Raw genomic sequence first — 13,869 nt, forward strand, 5'->3', positions numbered from 1 at the left:
TATTTAATATAGTTTAGATGCACTCCGTTGACTACTACGTCTTCCTGTTGTTATCCTAGTGCTTGCTTGAAGATATGTTCAGAGTACTTACATGTTAAATAACACCGGGGACGGAATGTATCCTTGTCTCACTCCTCTATCTATGGATATTGGCTCTATCAACTGGTCATCCATGCACTTTAATGTTTGCAATTGGGTTGCAATATAAATTATATTATATGGTTCTCAAGTCTCTATCATCTAAACCCACTTCTTTCAAGACATATATTTTATGTTTTACTCTATCAAATGTTTTATTGTAGTCGATAATATTTGTAGTCGATATAGATTGTGGAGTTATAAATAAAAAGCAGCGTATTTTAAAGAAGTGTTTATTATTAGGACACCTAGTATTAACAATTTACACTAATATATCAGGAGGGCTTTATACAGCAGATATAGTTTTTGTACAAATACTTTGTACGACAACTAGGCATTTTTCTGCGTAGGTTTTCTAGAAAAATATCCAGGAAGATATTTTTCCAGGTCATTTACAGCTGTGTTAACATAACATATATTTTTATGAAATATGTACAAGCGTATGCTACTTTATACATTTATTTTATAAATATTACAATATTTTATGTATTAAATAATCAACGAGGTTGATATAATCGACGTTAACTCATACATGATGATAAGCAACGGAACCAGAAGGGCTCCCTGTGGAATACTGATCTGAAACATGGACAACAGAGTTAAAGCTCGAATGATATCAACCTGTAAGTTGCTTGGCACTTAGTAAAAATTGAAATAAAAGAAAATTTACAAAAAATACACGGGCATGAGGTGAGGAGGGTTAATGATATTAACCAACAGACAATGTTTCTCAGCGTTTTAAATACAATATAATTTGCTCTAATATATTTTTGTGGTAAGCAAAATTCTGGGAAACATTGTCGCCATATTTACAAAATTAATAAATATATACATTAAAAGGGATGTTAGTTACCGTCTATTTGTGCGAGATATTACGTACAGGATGGTCAGAAAATATCTTCGCAAAATAAATCTATATACCTACAATACAGACGTTTACTCGGCAACATTGCATACATTGCTAGCTACATTGTCACTGTAGAATGACGAATGACTGAATGTAAAAATGAAAACAGTCTTTATTTTAAAAATCAGTTATGCTGTTGTGACAGTTATATCTTCTACATATGCTTCTACAAAAAAACTAAAGTTCTTTATGTTTGAAAAGCCTTCGGTTTAAGGTATACCATTTTTCATTTTATGTAGATTATATTGATGTTTTCAACCTTAAAATTCTAGTACAAAATATATTTTTATTTAAACTCATAAAATACTACAAATTAAAGTCGATTCGCTAGTTTGAGACATAACTGTCTAGTGATGTTGGTAGTTTTTTTGAAGTTAGGTTGCTAGACGTGACTGGAAATTACTATACAACCAAACATACCTGCTCATAGCCAATAGTAAAGTAAACAGACATAAATATCATAAACCTTACGCCAATCATTAATTATTTATTTAGACCATTATAACGTATTGATAACAAATGAGAAAATTATTTATTGTAAAAAATAAAAATATTTTGAAGAATTAAAATTCATAATATTCTATGAGTTTAGTATACACTCCTAGTATTTCCAATAATTCTTCTTTTTTAATGCAAGATTACGTTGATTTGAGCAGTTAATAGTGTGAGGTAGGAATTTTTGTGTTGTATGTTTCCTACTCTGAATTTGTCAAAATGAATCTCGGCAGAGAGCGAATTTAGTTTACTTTAAAAAAACTGGACTAACATATGAACAAAAAATTTTGGAGATATTTGTTAAAAACGAACTCTATAGTTTAGTTATATTTATATATGAAGATATTTTTTGATTATCGTGTATTTTTATTTTAAACAAGAAAAAACATTAACAAAATAGGAACAATTTTTTAAACTCAACATATTGCTTCCCTAGTTATAATTTCTTACACAGGTTGCATAAAAAAGAAACAAATTATTACGGTGATAGAGGGCACAAAAATTATACAAATGCATTGGGTTTTTACAAGTATTTCACAACCTTAATTCGACAAAAAGCAGACAGAAACCTACGTTTTAATATAACATATCAAGAAGGTATGTATTCTTTTTGCCAAATTTATTGGGTATTTGGTAAATACATTGACTAGTTTAGTAGGAAAACAAATGAAACCCCAGTTCGTATTGTAACTTTTTCAAAAATTTTACCAACTGTCTTGTCTTAAAATTTAAATTATTGCATTCGATGCTTTTTTGCTACTTATATTATGTATCTATTGGATTCTATGTTAAATGGATTTTTTATATAACGTTTTTATTATTTTGCACCAAGTTATCAATTATTTAAGAAAGTTGGTCCTGAATTATATTCTATTAAACAAACAAAAAGAATAACGGCATATTCTAGTGCAGATATCGATTCAGATCACAATCCTCTAATAGCTGACATCAAAGTTAAACTGAAAAAAGATTCAAAAAGTCCCAAAACAACTAAAAGCTTCTCATAGAGGATAAAACAATTAATAAGAGAACAAGATATTCCTTCCCTTTTGTCTTCACTGCAGCATCCATCTGGCTTGAATATTGTAAAAGAAGGTGTCACCAGGGAAATGGACCAATAAGTTTTCAATTTAAAAATCTTTTAGTAACATTTTTAATATTCTTCAATATTAATAATGTCGCTATTAGGATTGAAAAACTTTGTCTTTCAATGGCCAGATGACGCTAGTCACCTAATCCATTCACGTCAGTTGCGGTGTGGGGGATGAACTCTCGATGTTGGTCACTTAGCTTAGAGTATGGAGCAGCAGGCCTACGTCTCTCCGATGAGACTCCAATAAGAGTCGAAAATCGTCGATTTAGAGTGCTGGACTGCGCTCCGTATTCTAAGTGAAAAATAAGATTGTTTTGCTTTCGCATTGCAACTGAATAAAAATGGTATACATTTTTATTTTTTTATTTTTAGAAGAAGATATATTTAACTAGCTTAGTAAAATAATGCATGGAAATGATGGTGTAGAAATATGGCAAGTGTTTAAAGATTTGAAGAAATCATACTAAAATTCATAATAAAATTCTTGATTGATGTAGCAGAGAAGACTACAGAGAAACAACAGGAAGGAATATAAGAAATAACAGAAATTAATAAAACAAAAGGTAAAGATCGCGAAAAAAGTGGATGGAGGATAAATCCTTTGAAAAAGAAGAGTAAGAATACGTTCAAAATATAAAAAAAAATCAGAGAAATAGCTGGCCTTTAACACTCGACAGGGAAATGATGATACATGAAGAAGAAATTCTTCTTCATATTTTGCTCTTCCTTTCTTAAAAATTATAATATTTAGCATCCTTAGTCGGTCAATTTGTTGTCATTCACAAACTAGTCAATCTATAAATCTTGTGAGATATTTAACATATATTTAAATATCTCACAATTGACCAAATTACTGAAACATATAGACGAATATAACTTTTCTCAAAAATATTTAAATCGATGCAGTTAAACCTAATAAGAACTTGATTGATTTTAAAAAACAATTATTGTAATTTTTAGTTTGGTTCATCAGTATCTTGATTTGTTTTTCCAGTTGGCAAACTTAAGAATTTTTAGATCTTATAATTCTTCTTTGTATCCAAGTTTGAGTCTTCAAACCTATCTTCAATGTCTTCAACATTAAAGTGGGGGCAAAGCTCAGCGTTACTGGCTCAATAACCTGGTGAGCTCGGGTTCGATTATTGGCACCTACACCAGGAAAATTTTCAATATGGCTTTTCATTCACAGTCATTTGTTTCGAGTTTCGACCTTCTGTCATATGTCGTATAATCCGTGTATATTAATATACACATATTATACAACATATGACAGAAGCTCGAAACAAATCACAATCGATGAAGCCCTATTGGAAGTGAACATAGTATGACAATTTTTCTTTCAAAAGTAGCCAGTATTTTTTAATTCTGTACTGTTAGGTGAGTTTTTAAATCAGGAACAAAAAAATTGCTTTTATCTAAGAACTTATACTGTTTTATATGCGATCAACAGGTAGCCAAAACGAGTTCCAAGATTGCGGCTGTAATTTTGAATATTTTTTTGAGATATTTGGCACACGTATTCGTAATATATTAAAGAATGGCGGTACAGAGCCCAACTTGAAAAATATATTAATATGTGGAAATTACTCTGTAATTAAATACAATATTAAAAAAACGAGCCTGTACCGCCATTAAGAAGAACAAAAAAATACACTTTCTTCAAATAAACTTTTTTATCCGATGCCTAGATTTTGTGTCATTTTGGAACTACTAATGAAATAAAAAATTTTAGTAGTTCCAAAATGACACAAAATCTAGGCATCGAATAAAAAAGTTTATTTGAAGAAAGTGTATTTTTTTGTTCTTCTTAATGGCGGTACAGGCTCGTTTTTTTAACTTTGTATTTAATTACAGAGTAATTTACACATATAAATATATTTTTTAAATTGGGCTCTGTACCGCCATTCTTTATTATATTACGAATAGGTGTGCCAAATATCTCGAAAAAATATTCAAAATTACAGCCGCAATCTTGGAACGCGTTTTCGCTACCTGTTGATCGCTACTGTTTCCTCTTAAGAGTTTTATTGTTATAGCATTTAGAATGTTTAAAGATTCTACAATAAAGTTCTGTAGCCTTTTAGAGTAGACCTAGAATTCTAGCCTAGAGTTCTGTAGGCCTGGACAAAAATTTAAAAACAAATCAACCCGTTTAGTATCCAAAATCGATTTAAATATTTTCTTTATAGATTCATTTCTCGATTCACATAATTTTTGATTTACAAATAAAGGCTATTTACAAAATAAGCTATCATTATTCTCTGGCCCTCTTGGCCAGAGCTTTTGCCAGCTACCAGACCAGTCCTTCGTTTAACTGTTGGGGGTTGTCGGAGAAGTTTCCGGGAGACATAAATTCGGGACTTCCCCCTCGACCCCCGCCACTGTTACCCTGCATCATATCCGGACCTGGACCCTGCTGTGGCATGAACGGACCCTGTTCGTTGGGCATTGCACCGAAGTCACCGGCTCCCATAGGAATGGGACCGTGGTCCATGGGACCACCTGGAATAAAATAAGGACCTTATTATTTAAGTGGTATTTTATACGGTTTAAGAAGTACCAAATAATTGGACAATGTTGGAATAAACAATTATCGATATAATTTAATAAAAGCTATTGGACGGAGTAGCTAATCAATCTAGCAATCTAGCTTGAAAAACCATATTTGAGGCCCTTAGACACAAGGGGTGTAAGTAAAAATTTTAGAAAATTAGGTTTTAAATACAAAAATGTACCCTCAAACACCTAGAAAACGTGGTGGCTTCAAACTTTCTTTATAAACTAACAATAACATTAATAAAAATGACAATGACAATGATGAAAAATAGACTCATAATACAGAGAAATATTCAAGGAATAAGATCTGTATGTCAAAGAAAGAATTCTAGGTTGAAGAATCTTATTAATAAAAAGACCCATCATGATTGGTAACCTCTGTAGGAAAACGACACTCTAAGAAAAAATATCTAGTGAATTTGTTACTATATTCAGGATTTGAATTCTTGTAGACTGTAGAAGAGAAAATGAGAACTTAGTCAAGCCCTGCAGTTATCTTTAGTGTAAAAAAGAAAAAGGAGAAAATACAACTAAGATTATAAGGGTTAAAAAAATAGATGAAACTCTTTTCTTACCTCCTTGTCCAAAAGGCATTCCCTGGCCTCCAGGACCTCCTCCAGGATGATGTCCTGGAAAGAAAGGGCCGTCGTGAGGATGAAAAGGAGGTCCTCCATAGCCAAACTCGAATTTCCCGTCCGCGAAGTAAGGAAAACCCGGGGGACCGTCCTCAAGACCACCAGGTGAAAGGTTCATGGGAAAACCTCGCATTTTTCTAGAACCTCCGAAAAATGGACCTCTACCCATCGACGTTAATTGCTTTAGGCGCCTTTCTTTCGACCGTTTGTTTTGAAACCACACCTGGAATAAACAAAAATAGGTTTATTATACTAATAACATTAAGAAAAAACGGACTGAATATATTATGTAAATAGGTACTGTTTGTAAAAAGGTAAAGCAACTAAAATTCTTCAGGATCAGGTTAACGATTCCTGGACCCCTGGAAAAATTTGGATTTAGGTTCTACTTACCCTCCACTTCAAAGTTGAATTGTTCCGTTAGTTGCTTTTACTTTGGGGGTAACAGTGGCCCCTTCTCGGGGGTGAAAAAACATACGTTCAAGATAAGCCCGGAAATGGATAAATTAACAGATTATAATATGCAACTATCGTTCTATAGAGTTTTTTTATGCAAGTTAATAAATACTTTTCGAGTTATTTACGAGTGAAAATGTTTACTTTTCGACAAAAAAACTACGTTTTTAGACGGTTTTTCACAAATAACTCAAAAGTAAATATTTTATCGAAAAAATATTTTTAGGAAAATGTAGCTTAGACAAAAATGAAAAGAGTTGTGTATTCGTGAAGTCTATAGATCCAGCAAAAGCAAATTTGTAGCTCATGAAAAATACGTTTTTATTCGTCCAATTCCTAAACGAATATTTCATCGTGAAATAACAAAAAAATTAAGCACTTCGAGAAAAACCTTTTTTTTTAAACCCGTGTTTAAAAAAACTTTTATTTTAATTGTTTATAAAAGTTTCTGACATAAAAAATAAGCGAGTTACGATCAAAATAAATATGGCAGAATTTTGTTTGATAAAAAAAATCATAAAAGTCTCCCCGTCTTTAGCTCCCCAAATGAAATTATTCGTTACCGATTTACAAAAATTTACTTTATTTATCTATTTTTAATATGACCTGTCAGTTTCACCGGTTTAAAGTTCTTATTTTTGAACTCCTTGAGATTTTTCGTATCACTAATACTTTTCAAGTTATTTAAAAAAAAAGGAAATTTTTCCAAAATTTTTAGGAAATTTTTTGTTGCTATAAAACCAATTTTATTCAAAAATAAGCACTTAAAACCGGTTAAACCGGTTACAGATCATATTTATAAATAATACACGTGCATTTAAAATAAATGGTAAAGCGGTGGCGATTAATTTTATTTGGGGTGCTAAATATAGGGAGATTTTCATGATTTTTTTCCAAAAAAAAATAGGGTTTAACATTTTTTCACCGTAACTTGTTTATTTTTGGTGCTAGAAACTTTTGTAAAAAATAAAAATAAAGCCTTTTTAAAACAGTTTCAAAAATGTTATTAAATTGTTCCCGAAAATTGCTTAATTTTTCGGTGATTTCACGTTGAAATAGTCGATTTGGAATTAGACGAATAATAACGTATTTTTCATGAGCTACAACTTTGCTTTTACTCGGTATATAGACTTTACTGATCCACCATTTTTTTTTTGTTTTTTTTTATAAACTACACTTTTGCTAACAATATTTTTTTCGATAAAATATTTAGTTTTTGAGTTATTTGCGAGAAACCTTCTGACAACGTAGTTTTTTTTTGTCGAAAAATAAACATTTTCAATTGCAAATAACTCAAAAAATATTGACTTACATAAAAAACTCTATAGAACGAAAGTTGCTTATAATCGGTCAGTTTATCTATTTGCGGGCTTATTTTAACCAACGGCACAAATTCACCTTAGAAGTGGGGGGTAAGTAGAACCTAAATCCAAATTGTCATGCAATTGGGAGTTGCCCCTGAAAATTACACTCCAAAAAGGTCATTTACAGGGCTAGTGATGAAACCGCTACAGCTTAATATTGTAAAAATGAGAAAAATGCTCCATGCTCTATTATTATTTTAGGTAGGTATGTCATAAAAATCAAGAATGATGTAAGCAATGAGTTGAATATTAATTTAAAATTAAATTTTAGGACCTATGAGAAAACTTCGTCATCTATTAAAAACATAACTTTGATCTCGTTTTTATTCACATTTCAAATATAAATCCTTCAGTATCAAAGTGGATTATTGATGGAGTAAATTCCATTTGAAATTAGCTATTACCCAGAGGAAATTAGTAATGCTATTTCTGGAGAAATTACGGATTGGGACCACACTTAAGCCTCAACCGTAGCGTAACTACCAACCGCAGGCGTAGAACGTTTTTACATCTCACGTCCCATATACACATCTTAATTTAAATATATTGACTAATGTTTGTGTAATGATGCGAAGTTACTGGCTTAAATATAGTATTTTTCATTTCTTTTATAACCAAAGCCCGGTCTTTAAGAGGTTGTTGAAATGAACGTCAGTTTATACACGAAAATTTATGAGAATACATTGAAAAACGATAAATTCTACGAGAAATTAATTATCATAAAATTATCAATTGACAATAATTTATTTTTTTTATTTACAAAACTCAACAGGCGTTAAAGGCATAAGGCTCAAATATTGGACAACTTGTATCTTAGTGCATCCTATGTAGCCTACAGCTGAATCTTATGTTTGTGCGTCACAGTGTTGCCATACTTTTTTCTTTATTTCTTTCATAATTTCAATCAGTGTTAAATGTACCTACAAGATAATAGAATAATTTTATAAGAACGTTTAAATTGAACCCAATTTTGAAAAAATGTGAAAACTTTGAATTATCCACGTCCGTCTGTACGTCCGTCCGTCTGTCTGTCTGTTTGTAAACTCAACTTCTCCGTCATTATACCAGGTAGAATGACAAAGGTATCAAATGAGAGCTTATAATCCAAGGATGGTACTAAAGATGAGAAATTTGACGTAGGCTGTCTGTCCGTCTGTCCGTATGACCTCGAATATAACTCTTCCGTCACTATACCAGGTAGAATGCAAATGAGGTGTCAAATTAAAGCTTATAATCTAAAGATGGTACTAAAGGTGAGAAATTTGACCTAGGCTGTCCGTCCGTCTGTTCGTCCGATCGCATTATTTATTATGGGATTATTTACTGGGATTATAAGCTTTCATTTGACACCTCATTTGTCATTCTACCTGGTATAATGGCGGAGGAGTTAAATTCGCGGTCATAAGGACAGATGGACAGACAACCTAGGTCAAATTTCTCACCTTCAGTACAATCCTTGGATTATAAGCTTTCATTTGACACCTCATTTGTCATTCTACCTGGTATAATGACGGAGGAGTTAAATTCGCGGTCGGACGGACAGATGGACAGACAGCCTAGGTCAAATTTATCACCTTTAGTACCATCCTTGGGTTATAAGCTTTCATTTGACACCTCATTTGTCATTCTACCTGGTATAGTGACGGAGGAGTTGAGTTTACAAACAGACAGACAAGACGGATGCACGGACAGACGGATGTGGATAATCAACGTTTTCACATTTTTTCAAAATTGGTCAAAACAACAACCTAAAAAACTTTACTTAATAATTGATGTTTCAAAACTACAGATTTTTTAAATGCAACTTAATGTAATGTGATAGTATAAAAAGATAGAGGATATGGCAACGGTGTTACATGTGATGCTTGGATCCAATGCCAAGATCTACACATAAATATTAGGGTGCACTAATATACAAGCTGTTTCATAAAAAATATATATATTGTGAATGACACTTGCTCTTTAACACAGGTTTTTCTATTGTCCATTTCGAACCTAAAGCCAATCTCTTTGAAACTTTCCAAAGGCTTACACTGAAAGTTTCGATTGTATTTTTGTCTTTTAATTCACTTAACACCGTCTCTACAAAAATATCTTTATTTTCACGCATTTTATAATATATTATACAGTGAGGACGTTTAAGTTTGCATAAATTCATTATCTCAAGAAGAGAAATTCTCAGATAGGTCGATTAATATTTTTAAATTAGGACTTTTTGGCATATATATAATACTAGTGACGTCATCCATCTTGGTGTGATGAGTTTTAAGAAAAACGTGATTTCATTTATTTTTTATTTTTAGAGTAAAATTGCGATTTTGACAATGTTCCCCCATCTAAAAATCAAAATAAACCTCATTTTCGTTTTCAGCACCATCAAAAACATGAAGTATGATCAAAATTAGCCCTTCACCACATCGTGTTCAGTATCTCGAGAAACAAGCGTTTGTTTTTGGGGAGTGCCACTCGTCTATAAAGTCACATAACTTTTTTCCTATTGCATATTTCGACTTGGAATTTTCCAGAAAACTTCTCCATGACTTATGTTTTAATGCTGTCGTAATTAAAATTATAAACTAAAAAGTTTGTCACCCAACTTTTTTAAGTAAACATGAAACTAACGAAATCTGACGACAAATTGTTTAAAAAATAACAATTTCTCTTTTAATTTGTTTAAACATCTTGGACAAATCTCATTGTTATCTAAATTCTTCAATGATGACACAGTTAAATTTTCAAAAGGAAATATTTACAGCGACCAAAGATACAGCGAGGTAAATATAAAAAATCATTCAAATTGATTTTTCGCATTTTTGCATAAAATTAGATTTTTGAACATGTTCCATCAATTCTAAATAAAAATAGGTAAACTTCATATTCGGATTCAGCGACGTCGAAAACATAAAGAATAACAAAATTTTCCATTCACCTATCATGGTTTCTTTTTCGATTTCTAAGCCTCAAATTAGAGGTGTGGCGCTCGCCTATATTGTTTAAAATAAAAAAAGCTTTAGTTTCAGTACTACAATTTTTTATAAAGTTTTTAAGAAAAATTTATTACCAACTTCAAAAAAACAAGATATTTCTAGACACAATAAATCTATTTTTAGCTAATAAAAACTTCTAATTAGTTGAAAAACTAACACGAGCAGCAAAACTACCCCAAAAAGCGATGAATATTTGAGTAATTTATGTCATCAAGATAATTTGTAACCACAAGTAATCGACTTGTGGTGGCCTTTATGTTTTCTCTTTATTCTTTCACAAAACGTAACATGTTGCTAGACCGCCCCGAGTTCTATTCAATACCGGGACGAGTATATAACCGGGGGTTGGGGTTGCAAACACTCTTTTATGTTTCGCTATTGTGGCCGTCTATTCAGAGTGGGCGGCTATATTTCAAATAGGATCCAGTGGCGTGGTAGATACGTCACGAAATACTTACAACCGTATGTAAATAATGTGAAACTAATGTTCTATCTTGGGTTTCCTTTGTGTATGAATTTTCAAAATAAATAGAAAGAAATTTTAAACTAATTTATGTAAGTATGTGTAGATAACCGAAACATTTGATCGCAAATATTGTTTTTTATATATTACCTATATTAGCACTTAAAATTCCATCTTCTATATAACTCTTATAACTTTGTTTGTTCTTCGTGTCCACTGATTGTTTATCATTTCCCCCCAAATATATTTAGAAGTATTTTTTGTATCCTTATATAACTCTTCTAAATTTGTTTGTTCTTCGTGTCCACTAATTGTTTGTCATTTAATCATTTACCCCCAAATATCTTTTGAAGTATTTTTCTTTCTTCTTTAAAATTGCCTCTTTTTGTTTCGTAATGTTGTACTAGTTTTTTATTGCTTTTTGCGTTAAGTAACGTGTCTTCGCTTTTTTTTTTGTTTTTCATCTTCAACTTCCCGATCGTAGCTTGCTGCGTTTCTCTATTTGGAGAGTGGTTAAGGCCCCTCTCACATGAATCCTAAACTAACCTAACTATAGAACTGAAATATGGCTCATAACGGCAAACATATATTTATAATTGACCAAAACAAATTTCTGTAAACGTAAAGCAAGATGAATCAATTCATTGCTACACTATTAACAAGAACAATATCTTTATAAATCACGCTTAAAAGATTTAGCAAAACCAAAACTATATTTTATGAATACACTGCGCACCGCATATTGTACATTAATTTTAATTGCATCATATTTTAAATACATGCTGTATACATTTCAGAGGTTTGCATTAGGTCATAAAATGGTTCATGCTTCACTCGTTATAGACTTCAATCCCACAACAACAATAGATAACAAAGTGAACGCAATCGAACAGAAAAACCTCATGTTCTTTATAAAAATTGTAAAAAATGAACTTCTAACCTTGTAATACTTTTTTTCGTATTATTAAGAATATGTATTCTAAATCGATTTTTTAGGTTTCTTGTTATATTATATGGTTTTAATCGAATATGTGATGCAAAATTTGATTATTGGAAATTTTGTATGATTAACTTTTTGTCCACAATATTTATTAGAGCATAGTATAGCGCTAGTATATAACGTATTTCACAAAATTAATCAGGTAGCAGAATTTTTTATATAAAAGCACATAACTAAGATTGTGGTGATTTTAAAATAAACCAAATAAGTTTACTAGAATTATTGTTACCCCGATTGTGTTGAAATAATAACTTCTTCTTCTTTTATATAGGCAGACCTGTTTTTCTTCAACGGTGCCTTTCATTCTGCCCCTAAAGTTTCATTCCATATTTTCCTTGGGCGTCCTATACTTCTTCTGCCTAACGGTGACATGTCCCTGGCTATTCTTACTATCCTTGATTCAGAGATCCTGCTTTATTATGTGTTCATTCCACTCTTCTTTTCTGTTCTTTACTCAGGTATTTATATTGTCTACTCCACATATACGTCTGATTTCCTCACTTCTTACCCTATCCTGTAGTTTTTTTCCAGCAATCCTTCTTAAGATCTTTATTTCGTTGGTCTCCAGATGTCTTCGTGTTTTGCTTGTATCTGGTCTTGTTTAGGCCGTGTAAGTTATAACTGGCATAATAACTGACATATGTATATTCGGGCCTTTGTTTCCAATCTTAGGTGTTTGTTTTTCCAAATTGTGTCGTTTAGACATCCGGTCGTTCTACTGGCTTTAATTATTTGGTCTTTTACCTCTTCTTCGATATTGTTGTCGGCTGATAGATTAATTCCCAGATAGGAAATAATAACTATAGACACTAATTACATTCTATACAATGCTTTAATGGAGCTTTTATATAGCTTTGTAAATTGTTCGTCACATGAATTTGGGGTTTTTATATTAAATATCTTTATCTTCCTCCAGTTTTATCGTTCCTTGTGTGAAGAGTATTCTTCTTGTGCGTTTCTTGGCCAAAAGTGTAAGATGGATGGCTGACCGGGTCAACACATCTTCTTTTTTCTTTATTCTGTGGATAAACACCGTACTCTATATCAGTTCCTTCCATTCTCTTTCATTTCTTGCTACGTTTTTGACTTCAACCCATCTTAGTCCAATTTTTTCGTGTGCTCTGGTTGTGGTTCTTTTCCAGCTGTTGTCTGGTTTTGCTCTCTTTCTGTTCCCCTCAGGTTGGTATTCAAGTGCTCATCTCGCTATGTTGTTTTGATCTTTCTTCAAGATATGACCAATACGTTTCCATTCTTTTCCTTGATTGTAGTTGATATGTTAGTCTGTTTTGTTGTTTCTCATTGTTCTGTATTGGTTATTCTGTTGGGTCAGTCTATTTTCAGAATCTTATATAGGTATACCTCTTCTTCTTATTTTTTTTGTAAGCATGACTCTGTCTGTTTTACAAAGGTATACCTCTTCTTCTTATTTTTTTTGTAAGCATGACTCTGTCTGTTTTACAATATGCCTCCAGTAAGTTGTCATTCCATCGTTTTCGTGGTCTTCCCACTGATCGTCTTCCTATTGGGGAACCGTCTCTCTCCGTCCTTACTACTCTGTATTTGTTGTCATTCGGCTTATGTGGTCGTTCCATTCTACTCTTCTGTTTTTTACACAGTTATTAATGTTTTCCACCTTGCATATCCATCGTATATCTGTACTTCTAGCGTTCTAGCTCTATCCCATAATGTCTTCCCATCGATTTTTCGAAGGGTCGTCTCTTCTGTTTCTAGTATTATTTTTATCCTTTCTGTAGCAGGTCGTGTTTCTGCCGTGT

At 32.0% G+C, this 13,869-nt stretch overlaps 1 protein-coding gene across 2 annotated transcripts in view; it reads right to left on the reverse strand.

The window, feature by feature from the left end:
* Positions 1-357: 357 nt before the first annotated feature.
* Positions 358-13,869, reverse strand: part of LOC114326207 (LIM/homeobox protein Lhx5) — a 275,094-nt gene continuing 261,582 nt past the window's right edge. For both annotated transcript variants that reach the window (XM_028274485.2, XM_028274484.2), the window contains 2 exons: positions 5,765-6,047; positions 358-5,135 (listed from right to left, as the gene is read on the reverse strand). In XM_028274485.2, coding sequence (XP_028130286.1) covers positions 4,924-5,135; positions 5,765-6,047 — 495 coding nt within the window. In that variant the 3' untranslated portion in view covers positions 358-4,923. The remainder of the gene's footprint in view (positions 5,136-5,764; positions 6,048-13,869) is intronic.

Source organism: Diabrotica virgifera, chromosome 2, assembly GCF_917563875.1.
Source record: "Diabrotica virgifera virgifera chromosome 2, PGI_DIABVI_V3a".
NCBI lineage: Eukaryota > Metazoa > Arthropoda > Insecta > Coleoptera > Chrysomelidae > Diabrotica > Diabrotica virgifera.